This window comes from Dendrobates tinctorius, unplaced genomic scaffold (assembly GCF_039654945.1).
Source record: "Dendrobates tinctorius isolate UK_male_01 unplaced genomic scaffold, ASM3965494v1 ptg000124l, whole genome shotgun sequence".
In the NCBI taxonomy this organism is placed as follows: Eukaryota; Metazoa; Chordata; class Amphibia; order Anura; family Dendrobatidae; genus Dendrobates; species Dendrobates tinctorius.
The window spans coordinates 4500075-4514114 of NW_027361792.1; the positions used below are offsets into that span (position 1 = coordinate 4500075).

The 14040-nt window shown below is 43.5% G+C and overlaps 1 protein-coding gene across 9 annotated transcripts in view; it reads right to left on the reverse strand.

Moving 5' to 3' along the window:
- SHANK2 (SH3 and multiple ankyrin repeat domains 2) overlaps positions 1-14040 on the reverse strand; it is a 641049-nt gene that overhangs the window by 34751 nt on the left and 592258 nt on the right. For 7 of the 9 annotated variants that reach the window (XM_073541764.1, XM_073541765.1, XM_073541766.1 and 4 more), the window contains 3 exons: positions 4854-4989; positions 2187-2267; positions 365-385 (listed from right to left, as the gene is read on the reverse strand). In XM_073541764.1, the coding sequence (XP_073397865.1) occupies positions 365-385; positions 2187-2267; positions 4854-4989 (238 nt within the window). The remainder of the gene's footprint in view (positions 1-364; positions 386-2186; positions 2268-4853; positions 4990-14040) is intronic. The other 2 variants (XM_073541767.1, XM_073541768.1) reach the window with 1 other exon arrangement.

A 14040-nucleotide genomic window follows, 5' to 3' on the forward strand; every position in this document is an offset into this window, starting at 1 on the left:
TATCACTGCTCCATAATATGCTGCCTGCAGACTGGACTGAATTTTCATAGTGACATTCTCCTTTCAATGTATTTGCTGAGGATTTGGAGCTCTGTATCAGAAAAGCAGTGCTGACCGTTCTTTTGACCGAAACCTTTGTCTGTTTCAAGCCTGCGGTATATGCTTTCCACACTTTTTTTTTTGCACAACTCAGGAAAATAAGTGTCTGTTACTATTTTCAGGAAGCTGCAAACAAGATACAGTAGATGCCATAGACACGATATTAGAGGCATCGTAGGCTGACAATATACACTGCAACACAACTGCTAGTAAGGAAAGAGCACAACATGTTAATTTTAGGACAGAAAGTAGCCGTCTCCCTTACCCTTCTTTTTCCGAACTGATGCTTGCAAGTAGAAAGAAATACAGATTGTCAAAATGAAGCATGTGAAATACAAAATGCTCATACAAAACATTGGGTATCATCCATATCTCTATATTAACCGCAACCTTCATAATGTGACATTGTCACTTAACAACCACGAGTTGTTGTCACATGAAAGGACACAATAATGCGCAGGTACAAACGTAATAAAAGGGGTGTTTATCACCGACCCGTCAATCATTTTCCTCCTAGGCGCCACCTGGCGATCGGGTGAAAGGTTGGACTTACATCTGTCTCCTATACGGTGGATAGGTGGTACATAAATCAGGCTGCAATGCCCCTTTAATTGAATGTTTTATATGGGCGCCACAATTGGATTCTTGTTGGATTTTTGGTAGGTGATTTACAAAAAAGGACAGGTCAGGCAGAGCAAAAGTTAAGGTCCCAATGTAGGAGCTGTTTGACTTCAACACTCCCCGTACATCCTTCTGACACGAGGTCTTGGTTAGTTTCAAAACGCAAGTACATTTTCTACTCCATTAAGGAGGAGACAAACAAACTTGGAATGGAGCGCACCCTCCAGTATGCACATCAGCAATGCATCACCTAATGTAATGCTGTCTATGTGCATGGTAATAACCTGGTCCGTAGGAGTGTTCTTTATGATCTTTGTGCACAGTGACCCGTTTTACAGAAATACTTACCTTACCAACCCCTGTTGCCCCCATACTGATGCTCCCCAGGTCCCCACTGGCCCTTATTCACAGTGATCTCGGCATATGTGACATCTGCAGTAACTTGGCACAGGACCAGCAGAGGAATGATAAGGTGATATTTCTTTTAATATTTTGTACCATTGGCTTTGGTTTGTAAGAAAAATATATACCGTATTTTATAGAGAACCTCTTTATAGGGCTTGTCTGGACATGCTGGGAGGTTTGGTTTAACAATAGCTGTAAAGCCCGCGTTACACACTGCGATATCGCTAACAATATCGCTGTAAAGTCACCGATTTTGTGACATTGCAGCGATATTGCTAGCGATATCGCTGCATGTGATACCTCCGACCGGCTCCCCCGCTGGTTATCGCTGATCGCGCCAGAAGCTCCTGGACCATTCCTCGTCGGTCACTTCCTACGGCGCTTCCTGTGGCGCCGACGAGCGACCCTTGGAGCCGGGCGAGAGGACGCAGGATCGCCGCGTCTGACAGGTAAGTAGCGATCCCCGTCCCCAGCGATGTCGCTGGTGAGATCTGCCTGTGTGGCAGCTCACTAGCGACCACCTAGCGATGCACCAGCGATCCTGACAGCGCCATATCGCTGGTCGGGATCGCTGGTGCATCGATCTAGGTGTATCGGTACCCTAAGCCAATGGTCTGCAATACTGGGAGCTGTTATCAGAAGTGCAAGGACAAATCTGGGCCCTTATCCATGTAGGTGACACCAGGACAAAAAAGCATGGTTGAGTGCACCATTCATGGGTCTGGCAGGTTGATGATGTACAGGAGGGTGTCCCACATCTTACCTTTATCCACCGCTGAGAATGCCCAAAAATTCAAGATGAGAGAAAAATTAGAAACATAAATGGTGGACTCGGGGAAGGAAAAAAATGTAAGACTGGGCAACATTGCAGGTTAGTTTTTTTTTGCGGGCAGCAAATGCACTTTGCAAACTGAGAAACAGACTCATGCAAAAAAAAATATAACAAAAAAAAACCACGTGCATCATTCCCAGGGTCGAGCATTAAAATTCTTGTATTTAAAGCAAACTCAAGCTCCAAGCCCACCCCAACACTCGACATGCCAATACAGTAACGCCCTTACCAAGTTCTTCCAGCTCTGAGGTCATAGATTTAGACCGCAATGACAGTGCAGTGGTGGGAGCCCGCTTTGGAGGTGGAGGGGCTTAGCATTAGAGAGAAGGATATACACAAATCAATGACAATGTAAATAAAAACATAAAACGGCAAGAGAAGCAGTAACAGCCACAAAACAAGATCTCAGTCATTATCCCGGGTGTATGGACAGAATAGCAGCTTCAGTGTTTGGCTCAATGGTCAATCACATCCAGCTTATTACATTATATACAGAATATTTAAGGGCAGAAATAAAGGTCTAATGTACCTAGAAATGGCATCTCTCTTGTTCATAGGTTGTGCCTGGTACTAAATCGTATTACCATTCATGTGAGAGCGCTACCAGACACAGCCTATGGCAGAGAGTGGCGCTGTTTCTACAATAAATCGGCACATTTATCCCAGCACTACTACAGGATGCCATGACGTGCGCCAGCCTAAAACATCACTCGCTCCATCCCAACAATTATATATTTCCATCCTTATTACATTTCTGACTTTGATCCTAATAAGCATCACAGAGGAGAGCGGCTACAATCAGGGTTTCTCACGTAGGCGACACCTAAGTGCTGTATATAGACAGTATATAGACATCAATATCAATGAGAGCTCTGTGTAATGTTTCCCTTCACCTGCGGAGGTGCTGCAGGGGAATTACACACTTGAATGGAGTTTCTCCACAGATGATCACTGAGGTTCCCAGCAATGGGGCTAACCTATGATCGTCGTATCACAGAGGGGCCCTTGTAACAATAAGAATGTCAAAAGCATCAAGCCGCTATATATAAAAGCCGTGCAGCGAGTTTGTGATTCATGCACTACTTGTTCCTAACCTTTTATATACGTGTTACATTAATTTCTGCTAACGGCCAGCAATGCAATTTGGAGCTAAAATGAGTTACAATTAAGGTTCACGTGTCTGACTGCAGATGGGAAAAAACAATGAATTTCTCCAATTCGCCTACAACATTTTGCAAATCTGTGAGTGTAAATTCAGCCATAGAAAATTTGGGGAACGGATTCCGCGCTTCAAATCTAAAGCAAATTTCAATACGGGGCAGTGAAAACCCCAATCCCATGAGGAAGAAACACCAGCTGGATGAATATTTGAATTTGCACCACACGCCTTCATTAGTGGACATGCCAGTGATTTTCACCTCTTCAATGCACAGGGTGAAATGTGCTAAACCACACAAACAAATCTGCAAGATAGCATTAAATGACACAACTGTTATAAAGGAATCTGTCAGCAGGGTTTCTCCTCCTCCTTCAAACTATTTACCAGCTGATTATGGTCTTGTCCATTTGAGTATATATGTGGGTAAAGTAATTGTGGCTATTTCAGCAGTTGGATAAATCCTTGGATAATGTTCTCATGCGTCTGGCTGCCTGAGGGAAGAAAATTACCTAAAACAAGCCTGTGTAGCATCAGGAAGCAGTGTACTGTACAGTTACGTGCACTCAGACAGGAAATCATGTGCTGTTAGACCTCATACACTATGGAATACCAGATAAGATTTCTTATCTTGCAGTTTATCTGTGCGCTAAGAACAAGGCATGATTTTATGATGGCGGCTCAACCCATGGAGACCTCTGTGCAGAAACATGGCTGCAAATTTTCCGGAAGTCCAAAACTACAGTGCATGTTGGTTATCATGGCGTTGGGAACATTGGGTTAGTGATGGCCAGTTCCCAATGTGCGCAGGAAAGTGTGATAATTACAGTCATCTGTTAAGTACATGCAAAATTAAACCCTTGAGCTCAAAATGCAGATGAAGGTGATCGGAAATGTGCCCATGTTAAGGTTCTGTACAGACTGTTCTGTCACACCTGCAGCACAATCTACTACTAGTCAGAGAAGCACGGCGGGGAGGATAACATGGCACACGGCTTTACACATCGTCCGAGAGGTGCGGGAGCGGAGCACGCTATGTGCTGATGACCGAGCTCTATGTGGTGTTGTCCAGCTGGATTTGCAGTGGGGAAAAATGGGATAATAATGCATGCTGTGGCCATGAAGAAATGATTTCCCCGGTGTCTCCTGTGCATATTAGCTTCTCTTCCCAGATCAGCGGTATTATCCATTCCTGGCTTAGAAGACAAGCTGCATGTTTCTGCTAGTTGCCATAGTGAATTTTACAGAAAATAGCTTTAGGAACTAAAGTTGAAAAATAAAACAGAATAACATAGCGAAAAGAGAAAAACAAAAATCACGGTTCAATTAAAGAGCACCTGTCGTGAGTACATCGTGGGGCCGGCCATATTGTAGGTTTGTTGATGAAAATACTGTAGTGATTTATTCAGGAAAGTGTGAAATCACCGCTACATAGACAACACTCTTAAAGTTACTGTTTAATGGTGGGTGAGCACAATTTGTCTTGTGAGTCTATGGCTGTACAGCAGTGGTCTCCCACCTCTGGCAAGCCAATGTCTGTGCCAGGGATGCTGGGGATTGTAGTTGTACATCCACCATAGAGCCACAGGTTGGAGACCACTTTTCTTCCCACATGCATTAGTCTATTCACTTCCTTGGGGTAAACCCTAAGGATATCAGGACAATATAAGATTGTACACTCACAGAACAATGCCTGAATGTCAGACACACACCTAGGGGTAAAGTGTCACATAGGCATACCTTTCTTCCTGGCTGTATCATCTGGGTCTAGACTCCTGGTCACCGTTACCACTTTGAGGACGAGGTGGTTGCCTCCATGCCTGATCATGTTGACCACTTGACGATGTCCGACTTTCACGACATTCTCATTGTTTACCTGCAGAGAGACATATATACTTACATTAGTACATACATATACAGATTATGTGTGTGGCATTCAGATATCTATGGTTTACATGAATGTTTTTATTCATTGTTATCCCCAATCACTCCACGACCCTAAACTCTGAGACTGTATCCCGGCTGTTCTAGCATCACCGTTCTGGTGGTCACCACTGGTTCTCCTGGAAAGACCTCCTTGCCTTCATTTACGTGATCGGTGCAGCCAACTACTTGTCTCAGCAGGCAGCATTGTGGCGTCGGCAGTGGAAATGTGAGTGATGACCGGGATGTTGTCACGGCAGAGACCACCAGAATGGTAGTGGGCTGTGCATGGTGCTTTTAGTAAAGCATTGTCTCAGCCCCAAACAACAGTCTAATCTGTGATGTACGGACTCCGCAGATGACTGAATTGCAGGTAAAGCTACATTTGTTCTTTCATGTCTCTTATTAAATGCTGTTTATTAGTGGCCTTCTAAGTATTGGGCACCACCTCCAGCCCAGGGCCGGACCCCACGCTTACATCAATATATTGCTGTCAACCTTTTTATCATCATTCCCAAAGTGCATGTATCTTATCAGTTAATCAGTATAGATAAAAGCCATCTCTATGGAAATGTTATGTGGATTCAGTAGGCTTCTCCATCGAATGTTAAACAACATCACTCCAGATAATGATGCCACCATATGGCCTGCTGCAAAAGCAATTTATCACTGTTCATAGCCAGGAACTCACGTGTTTTATTAATATTCTGTAGATTTATGGGATAATGGCGATCTACATGAAAATACAAGTAACTGTTCAATTACTTCTTTATTACCTTTATTGAAAAATCACTCTATGGAGCTCGGTGCGATTATCTCTCATATAGAATTACGGAGGGCGCCTGCTATTATCAACATTATCATGATCCTTGAAATGTAAATTATTTAATGGGACTGTACATAAAGACAGTGACCGATACAAGCAGTATGTGTAGATGACACTCGGGCAACAAGTTAAAGGTGTTGGACACCAATGATGTGGAAGAATGATTTTTCATGTTAGTAATTAGTACAATTCCGTAATTTTTATTTCTTCACTCATTTTCATTCACTCTTGATATGAAACTCGTCAAGATAAAGGACTTTCACACAGTCCAGAGCATAACAGTAGTGGACAATTTTTAATAATGACTGTTTAGAAAGTTGCTTAACTTTGCATTTAAGAGGCAAATGACATAAATCTCCTTGAAAGCCTTTTGGATGAAATACAACGGATGTTGTGAGCCTGGCCTCTTCCCAAACTCAGGGTCTGACCTCACAAATGCTCTTCTTGATGAAGGGGCAAAGATTCCGAAAGACACCTCCACAATCTTCCAAAAATTCTACCCAGGAGAATGACTTTATATTAATGTCTATGAAGATAAATCTCTATAGAATGAGAGGTTAGAAAAGCTCCTAAAGGTGAAATGTGGTGGTGTCCTAAAACTCTTGTCCATATAGTGTAAATGAAAAAAGGTTACCACCTCATCTACTATATAATCATCTAATTCTGTATGTCTGTCTCTCTGTAATGGAAATCCCGCGTCGCTGATTGGTCACGCCTGGCCGGGCACAACCAATCAGCGACTGGTGCAGTCCGCCCGCCACAGTGCCACATAGTTCAGTCACGTTACTGGAAAAGTTCTGTCACTCATAGTGCCACGTAGATCATGTCTTACCTGGAAAATCCTGTGTAATCATTGCATTATTCTTAAATCTTCATAAATAAACTACATCCATATTCTAGAATACCCGATGCATTCAAATCGGGCCACCATCTAGTATGTTATAAATGCTGTCTGTATCTAGCATCTCGGGGGGAGGAAATTACTATAGGGCAGTGGTCCCCAACCTTTCTGACCTTGAGAGCCACATTCAGCTTAGAGAGAGGGTCGCAAACCACATCCAGCTCCCACCCTCCTCAAAGTAGTGTCAACCAAAGCCCCCATTACATGTATTATCATAACCAAATCTTTTCCACATAAATCACTCCAAAGCGGTACAGTGAGATCCAGGGCTTCTTCCCACAATACCCCCACTCAGTATTCTCCCATCAAGGACTCCCAACACACTGTCACATCCAGCTCTGAGCACCTCCTCTATCAGGTAGGACCATCCTCCTGCATACCATACCTAAATCATCTCTAAACCCCAAGACAGTATATGTGCATCCAGATCTGCTCTTCTGTGCAGGGCTACTCACAACATTCATTTATGAGATTTTCTCTTCATACCTGTTTGCTAGACCTGGAGCTAACGCACCAAGCTGGCAGACAGTCGCAAGCCACAATTCATGGGACCGCGAGCCACAGGTTGGGGACACCTGCTGTAGGGGAACCAGAGCAGTTAATGCATTTCTGCTGCAAAACCTGTACCAAGCGCTTGCAGCTATTGTGTACCAGAGAAGCAATTATGCACCAGGGTTGGGGATCAACTGACCCCACTTATTGCAACCTGACATAGACACAGAAAAGCAGCGTGCTGAAGATGCATAGTGAACTTGGAGATACGACGAGTGCTACTAATTAGGCAGACAATGACCACTCTTTACCATACTTGCCAACTCTACCAGAATGTCTGGGCGGCTCTATGAAAAAAGGGGGAACCTGCCAGACAGACAGGAGAGTTGGCAAATCACCAAATCACTGCAGAATCTTCACCTTAAACTCTAAGAACGCTGTAACCAGATGTTTTCTTACACTGAAGAAATGTATAGACACTCAATGTGTGCCCATAGTGTGACAGTCCATATGCAAAAAGAAAAAACAGTACATACATAAAGGTTATGGTGCTAGATAACTAGGATCTGCTCTGGAGCACTCATCACATAAGACAATAGAAACCAAAAACAAGACAGATGCGTTTGTGAAAATGATTACAGACAACACAATCTGGGTGCGGATGCAAATAACAAGTGTCAGTGTGGAAACAACATATAGTGCCTCTCGAAAATCCTTCAGAAAAATTACCAAACATCCAGAGCCACTCTAGAAACGGATAAGGCACCTCTTACACAAGTCTGGTGCTGCAATGAACGCTGGATACAGACTGATCCTGTTGAATGCAATGGACACATGACTACCTGTCCTAGAAAGGTGCTGGCCATGGATCACAATTACAACATTTCATGTAAAATTGTAATAGGAAGAAAAAAAAAGAAACAGAACAAGAAGTTTTGCAAAACAACATGGCTGGACACACTACAACATAATCAGCTATAGGCGCCAGGTTACACATGGTTATCCAATTATTAAATTTCACAAATATGTAAGGCTGGGTTCACACGTAGCGTTTTCTTTTTTAGCGCTTTTGCGGCGATTTTAAACACGCGATTTTGCCGCGAAAATGCAAAAAAAACAGCATCCCATGCAATCCTATGGGATTCGGCAATGCTATGCTATTGCTGTGGTTTTTCCCGCGGTGGAATCACATCGCGGTAAAAAACGCAGCATGCTCATTAAATTTGCGGAATCGCGGCGATTCCGCCCACATAGGAATGCATTGTTCTGCTTTCGCATGTGGCTGTGGCCACCATGCGAAAAGTAAGCAGAACATTTGCGGATGGTACCCACGGTCCGGAGGAGAGGAGACTGTCCTCCGGGCTGTGGGTACCATATCCCTGTAAAAAATAGAATTAAAATAAAAAATATTGTTATTCTCACCTTCCGACGGCCGGCGATCTTCTTCCCGCCTCTCTCCACGTTCCCGGCATCTTCCGGTCCCAGTAATCCTCTGCGAGAATGACCGTGATGACATCGCAGTCTCGCGGGAGCACAACGTCTCGCGGTCATTCGCGCAAAGGATTACTGGGACTGTAAGATGCCGGGAGCGTGGAGAGAGGCGGGAAGGCTGCGCGGGACGCTGGAAGGTGAGAATAACAATATTTTTTATTTTTTTAAAATTATTTTTTACATCCTATCTTTTACCACTGATGCCGCATAGCCAGCCTCAATAGGAAAAAGTTGGTCACTCTAGTCAAACACTATGTTTGACGAGTGTGACCAACCTGTCAATCAGTTCTCCAAGTGATGCTCCAGATCGCTTGGAAAACGCTAGCATTCTGCAAGCTAATCACGCTTGCAAATCGCTAATTTTTCCGCGGGAAAATCGCGGTAATTTAAAATGCGATTTTCCTGCGGAATGGAATTCCGGAATTCTCACGGTAACGTCCGTGGGAATTCCGCTACGTGTGAACTTAGCATTAAAGTTACAAACATGGACAAACGATATAAATCAGTGACGGCGAACCTTTTAGAGACCGAAGGCTCAAACTGCAATCCTAAACCCATTTATTTATCACAAAGTGTCAGCACGGCAATTTAACCTGAATACTGAGGTATTACATTAGAAAAACAACTTGCATACTAGCGAGCTATACAGTCTATAGCAATGAGCTTGTAAGCACTGCACTCCCACCCTAAGATACTAGTCACTGATTGCAGTGAAGGTCTGTTCTTGAGAGTGGAGAGGATTTTTAATCAAAATGAAAATTGATAAGTTGTTTGTGTTTTTACAACCTCTTTGCAATTATAACCCTTTATCATGATGAGATTAACACTTTAAGCCAGAGATGTCAAAATTAAAATCTTGCACAAAGTCATGGGCCAACTTTGATATTTGATTAAAAAAGAGTCTACAATTGAGGAAGATTTTCCTTACGAAATAAAACAATTAAGTTTTGGAATTATAGTGGAATAATGCAATATGTTATGTAAAAGCAGTAAAAAGCATATTGCCCAATGGCCAGTATGATGACCCTACTGTTCCCCCCCTCTCTCAATTCCCCCAGCAAAGAATGGTGACCCCACAGTATAATTCTCCAACTGTGATCCTCACACAGCTCTCCATACTGTATCATGGGCACAAAAAGTCCTCCATACATTACAATGGCCCCACATAGTGCTTCATACTGTATAATGTCCCCACATAGTGATCCATACTGTATAATGACCCCACATAGTGCTCCATACTGTATAATGGGTTCCACACTGTATAATGGCTCCACATGGTACTCCATACTTTATAATGACCCCACATAGTGCTTCATACTGTGTAATGGGCTCCACACTGTATAATGTCCCCACATAGTGATCCATACAGTATAATGGCCCCATATAGTGCTCCATACTGTATAATGGCCCCACATGGTGCTCCATACTGTATAATGGCCCCACATAGTGATCCATACTGTATAATGGCCCCACATAGTGATCCATACAGCATAATGGCCCCACATAGTGCTCCATACTGTATAATGGCCCCACATAGTGATCCATACAGTATAATGGCCCCACATGGTGCTCCATACTGTATAATGGCCCCACATAGTGCTCCATACTGTATAATGATCCCACATAGTGATCCATACAGTATAATGGCCCCACATAGTGATCCATACAGTATAATGGCCCCACATGGTGCTCCATACTGTATAATGGCCCCACATAGTACTCCATACTGTATAATGGCCCCACATAGTGCTCCATACTGTATAATGGCCCCACATAGTGATCCATACAGTATAATGGCCCCACATGGTGCTCCATACTGTATAATGGCCCCACATAGTACTCCATACTGTATAATGACCCCACATAGTGATCCATACAGTATAATGGCCCCACATAGTGCTCCATACTGTATAATATACCCACATAGTGCTCCATACTGCACAATGGCCTCACATAAAAAAAAATAACTTCTCACCTCTGTCCATTCAAACGCTGATTTGGTCTCTTAAAGGGAATCTGTCACCCCTTTTTTGAGATATCATATAATGATATCATTCAATTGTGTCACATAAGGATTCTCTTAGTACTTTTGCCTCCCTCTGACCCCCGCACCTTTCATGCATAAATACCTTGTTTATATCGGTTAAGGTGTACGTAAACTGCAGCTGTCCGGTCCGATGGGCGGGGCTTAGTCACCTGCAAACCCCCCCCCCCCCGTCTTGCTCTACACAAGAAGAAATGCGTAGAGCAAGACGGGGGGGAGCAGTTGAATAAGCCCCGCCCATCGGACCGACCCCGGCAGTTTACATACATCTGAACCGATATAAACAAGGTATTTATGCATGAAAGGTGCGGGGTCAGGGGGAAGCAAAAGTACTAAGAGAATCCTTATGTGTCACACAATTGAATGATATCATTATATGTTATCTCAAAAAAGGGATGACAGATTCCCTTTAATGTATCACAGTCCTACCTATGGGCACGTGTGCCTTCTCCTCAGCACTGGCGCCGGCGCTACCACTGTCCTCAGTCTACTCGCCATCTCCCTAATCACTAGCGCCGCCAAAACTCTAATCGGCCCGTGCATCACCCCACCCCCTCAGCGCGCGCAGACTGATGAGAAGGCGTGCAGCCTGATGGGACGGCATGCGTGCAGACGAGTGGCTGTATCACTAGTGATTAGGAAGATGGTGAGCGGGCTGAGGAGAGTGGTGGCGGCGCTAGTGCTGAGGAGATGGCGTGCGTGCCCACCGGGAGGGCTCCGCGAGCCCACTCTGGCACATGGTGCCATGGGATCACCAACACTGATATAAATCATACAGTGGCATGTAAAAGTTTGGGCACCCCTGGTAAAAGTTATTGTTATTGTGAATAATTAAGCAAGTTGAAGATGAAATGATCTCTAAAAAGGCCTAAAGTTAAATAGGACACATTTCCTTCCTATTTTAGGCAAAACAATTTTTTTTTCTCGACGTTTACATTTTAAAAATTATAAAAAGGAAAATGGGAGGATGCAAAAGTTTGGGCACCCTGTGTGGTTAGTACCTACTAGCACCCCCTTCTGCAAGTGTAATGGCTTGTAAACACTATTTTGTAGCCAGACAAGTCTTACGATTCTTATTTGAGGGATTTTTATCCATTCTTCCATAGAGAATTCTTCCACTTCTGTGAGATTCTTGGGTTGTCTTCCATCCTCTGCTATTTTGAGGTCTAGCTACAGATTTTCAATGATGTTCAGATCAGGAGACTGTGAGGGCCATTGTAAAACCTTCATCTTGCGCCTTTTGAGGTCACCTATTATGGATTTTGACGTGTGTTTAGGATCATTGTCAATTTGTAGAAGCCATCCTCTTTTTAACTTCAGCTTTTTACAGATGGTGTTATGTTTGCACCAAGAATTTGTTAAAATTTCATTGAATCCATTCTTCCCTCTACCCATGAAATGTTCCTCGTGCCATTGGCTGCAACATAATTACAAAACATGATTGATCCACCCCCAGGCTTATTGGTTGGTGAGATGTTGTTTTCCTGAAAATCTGTGTCCTTTATTCTCCACACATACCTGATTGTGGCCAAAGATTTCTATTTTACCACAGGACTTGTTTCCAAAATGCATCAGGCTTGTTTAGATGTTCTTTTGCATACATTTGACATTGAATTTTATGGTAAGGAAACAGGAGAGGTTTTCTTCCGATGACTCTTCCATGAAGTCCATATTTGTGCACGTGTCTCTGAACATTACAACAATGTACCACAGCTCCAGAGTCTGCTAAATCTTTCTGAAGGTCTTTTACAATCAAGTGGGAGTTCCAATTTGCCTCTACAGCAATCCTTTGAGCAGCTCTCACTGAAATTTTGCTTGGTCTTCCAGACCTTATCTTGATCTGTACTGTTCTTGGTAAATGCCATTTCTTAATTACATTTCAAACTGAGGAAAGGGCATTTGAAAACGCTTCTTCTTATAGCCTTCTCCTGCTTTATGGGTTTCCACCGTTTTCATTTTCAGAGTGCTAGGCCACTGCTTAGAAGAACCCATGCCTGCTGTTTTTCACACAAGGATAGAGAAGGCTGGGTTTTTAGAATGCTGGGAAATATGCATGTCATGATCTGACAGTTTTAAACTTGACAAAGTGAATTTTTTTTACTTTGTCAAGTGCAAAGTGTGACGTGATTGCCCCCGGTGGCCATTAGAATTATCACACGTGGTGTCTTTCATTCTAAGTTGCCCGGTGGTGGGGAGTGGTATCGCACCTTAGTGTTAGGTTTAATTGGTAATTATAAATCAGGTGTTAGGCTCTATAAATGAGTCTCAGGGTATGCAATCATTGTTGGTGATAGTTGTTCATTTGTAACCAACCTTGGTGGTGGAAGGAGCTGGAGAGATTGCTCAGCTCAATCTGAGTCCTGGTGTGGAAGGAGTCACAGAAGGAAGTTCTTTGCAGCGCTGACTGAACTTGGTGGCAGCTATTCAGGAGGAAGGCTGCAGTCGGTTGCTGGACTTTGTGCTGGAGCATTTGCACAGAGAGAGCTAAGTTTTCTATTTCCCCTGTTTGTGACTTTCCTTATGTGTGATCTAGTGCAGTGGTGGGATTAGTTTCCGCACCGGCCAATGCCCTAGCGAGGGACTAGGTTCAGGGCGAGTCAGGGCATAAGGTTCACGTGCGGCGACAGGTTCGGAGCCTGTATAGGGATTGTAAGGAGTGCAGGGATGCTGCCTCAGGGGAGCTCAGGAGGTCTCCATGTCCCTATTCCCTATTACAGGGCCCACCACTGTAATTGTTCCTGTGTTTCCCCTTATTGTTTAAATTCGCCAGCTGGAGGCGGGGTATCCAGTTTTACGTGTACTTTAAATTCGCCAGCTGGAGGCGGTGTATCCGGCTGCACGTCCCGGTATTATTTAAATTCGCCCTGCTGGAGGCGCTGTATCCAGGGTCACGTGTGTCCTAAATTCGCCCTGCTAGAGGCGCTGTGTCCAGTCACACGTTGACCATTACAATGCATAGCTTGGCTTTTCCTTATGATTGTAGTAAAAAAGACAACAGGCTAATTAAGGTCTGAAACCTTGGTCACAATTATTTGAGCACACAAATCTCCAAGGGTGCCCAAACTTTTCTATTGGCCCATTTTCCTTTTTGTAATTTTTAAAATTTAAAAATTGACAAATATATACTGTGTGTGTATATACAGTCATGGCCAAAAGTATTGACACCCCTGCAATTCTGTCAGATAATATTCAGTTTCTTCCTGAAAATGATTGCAAACACAAATTCTTTGGTATTATTATCTTCATTTAA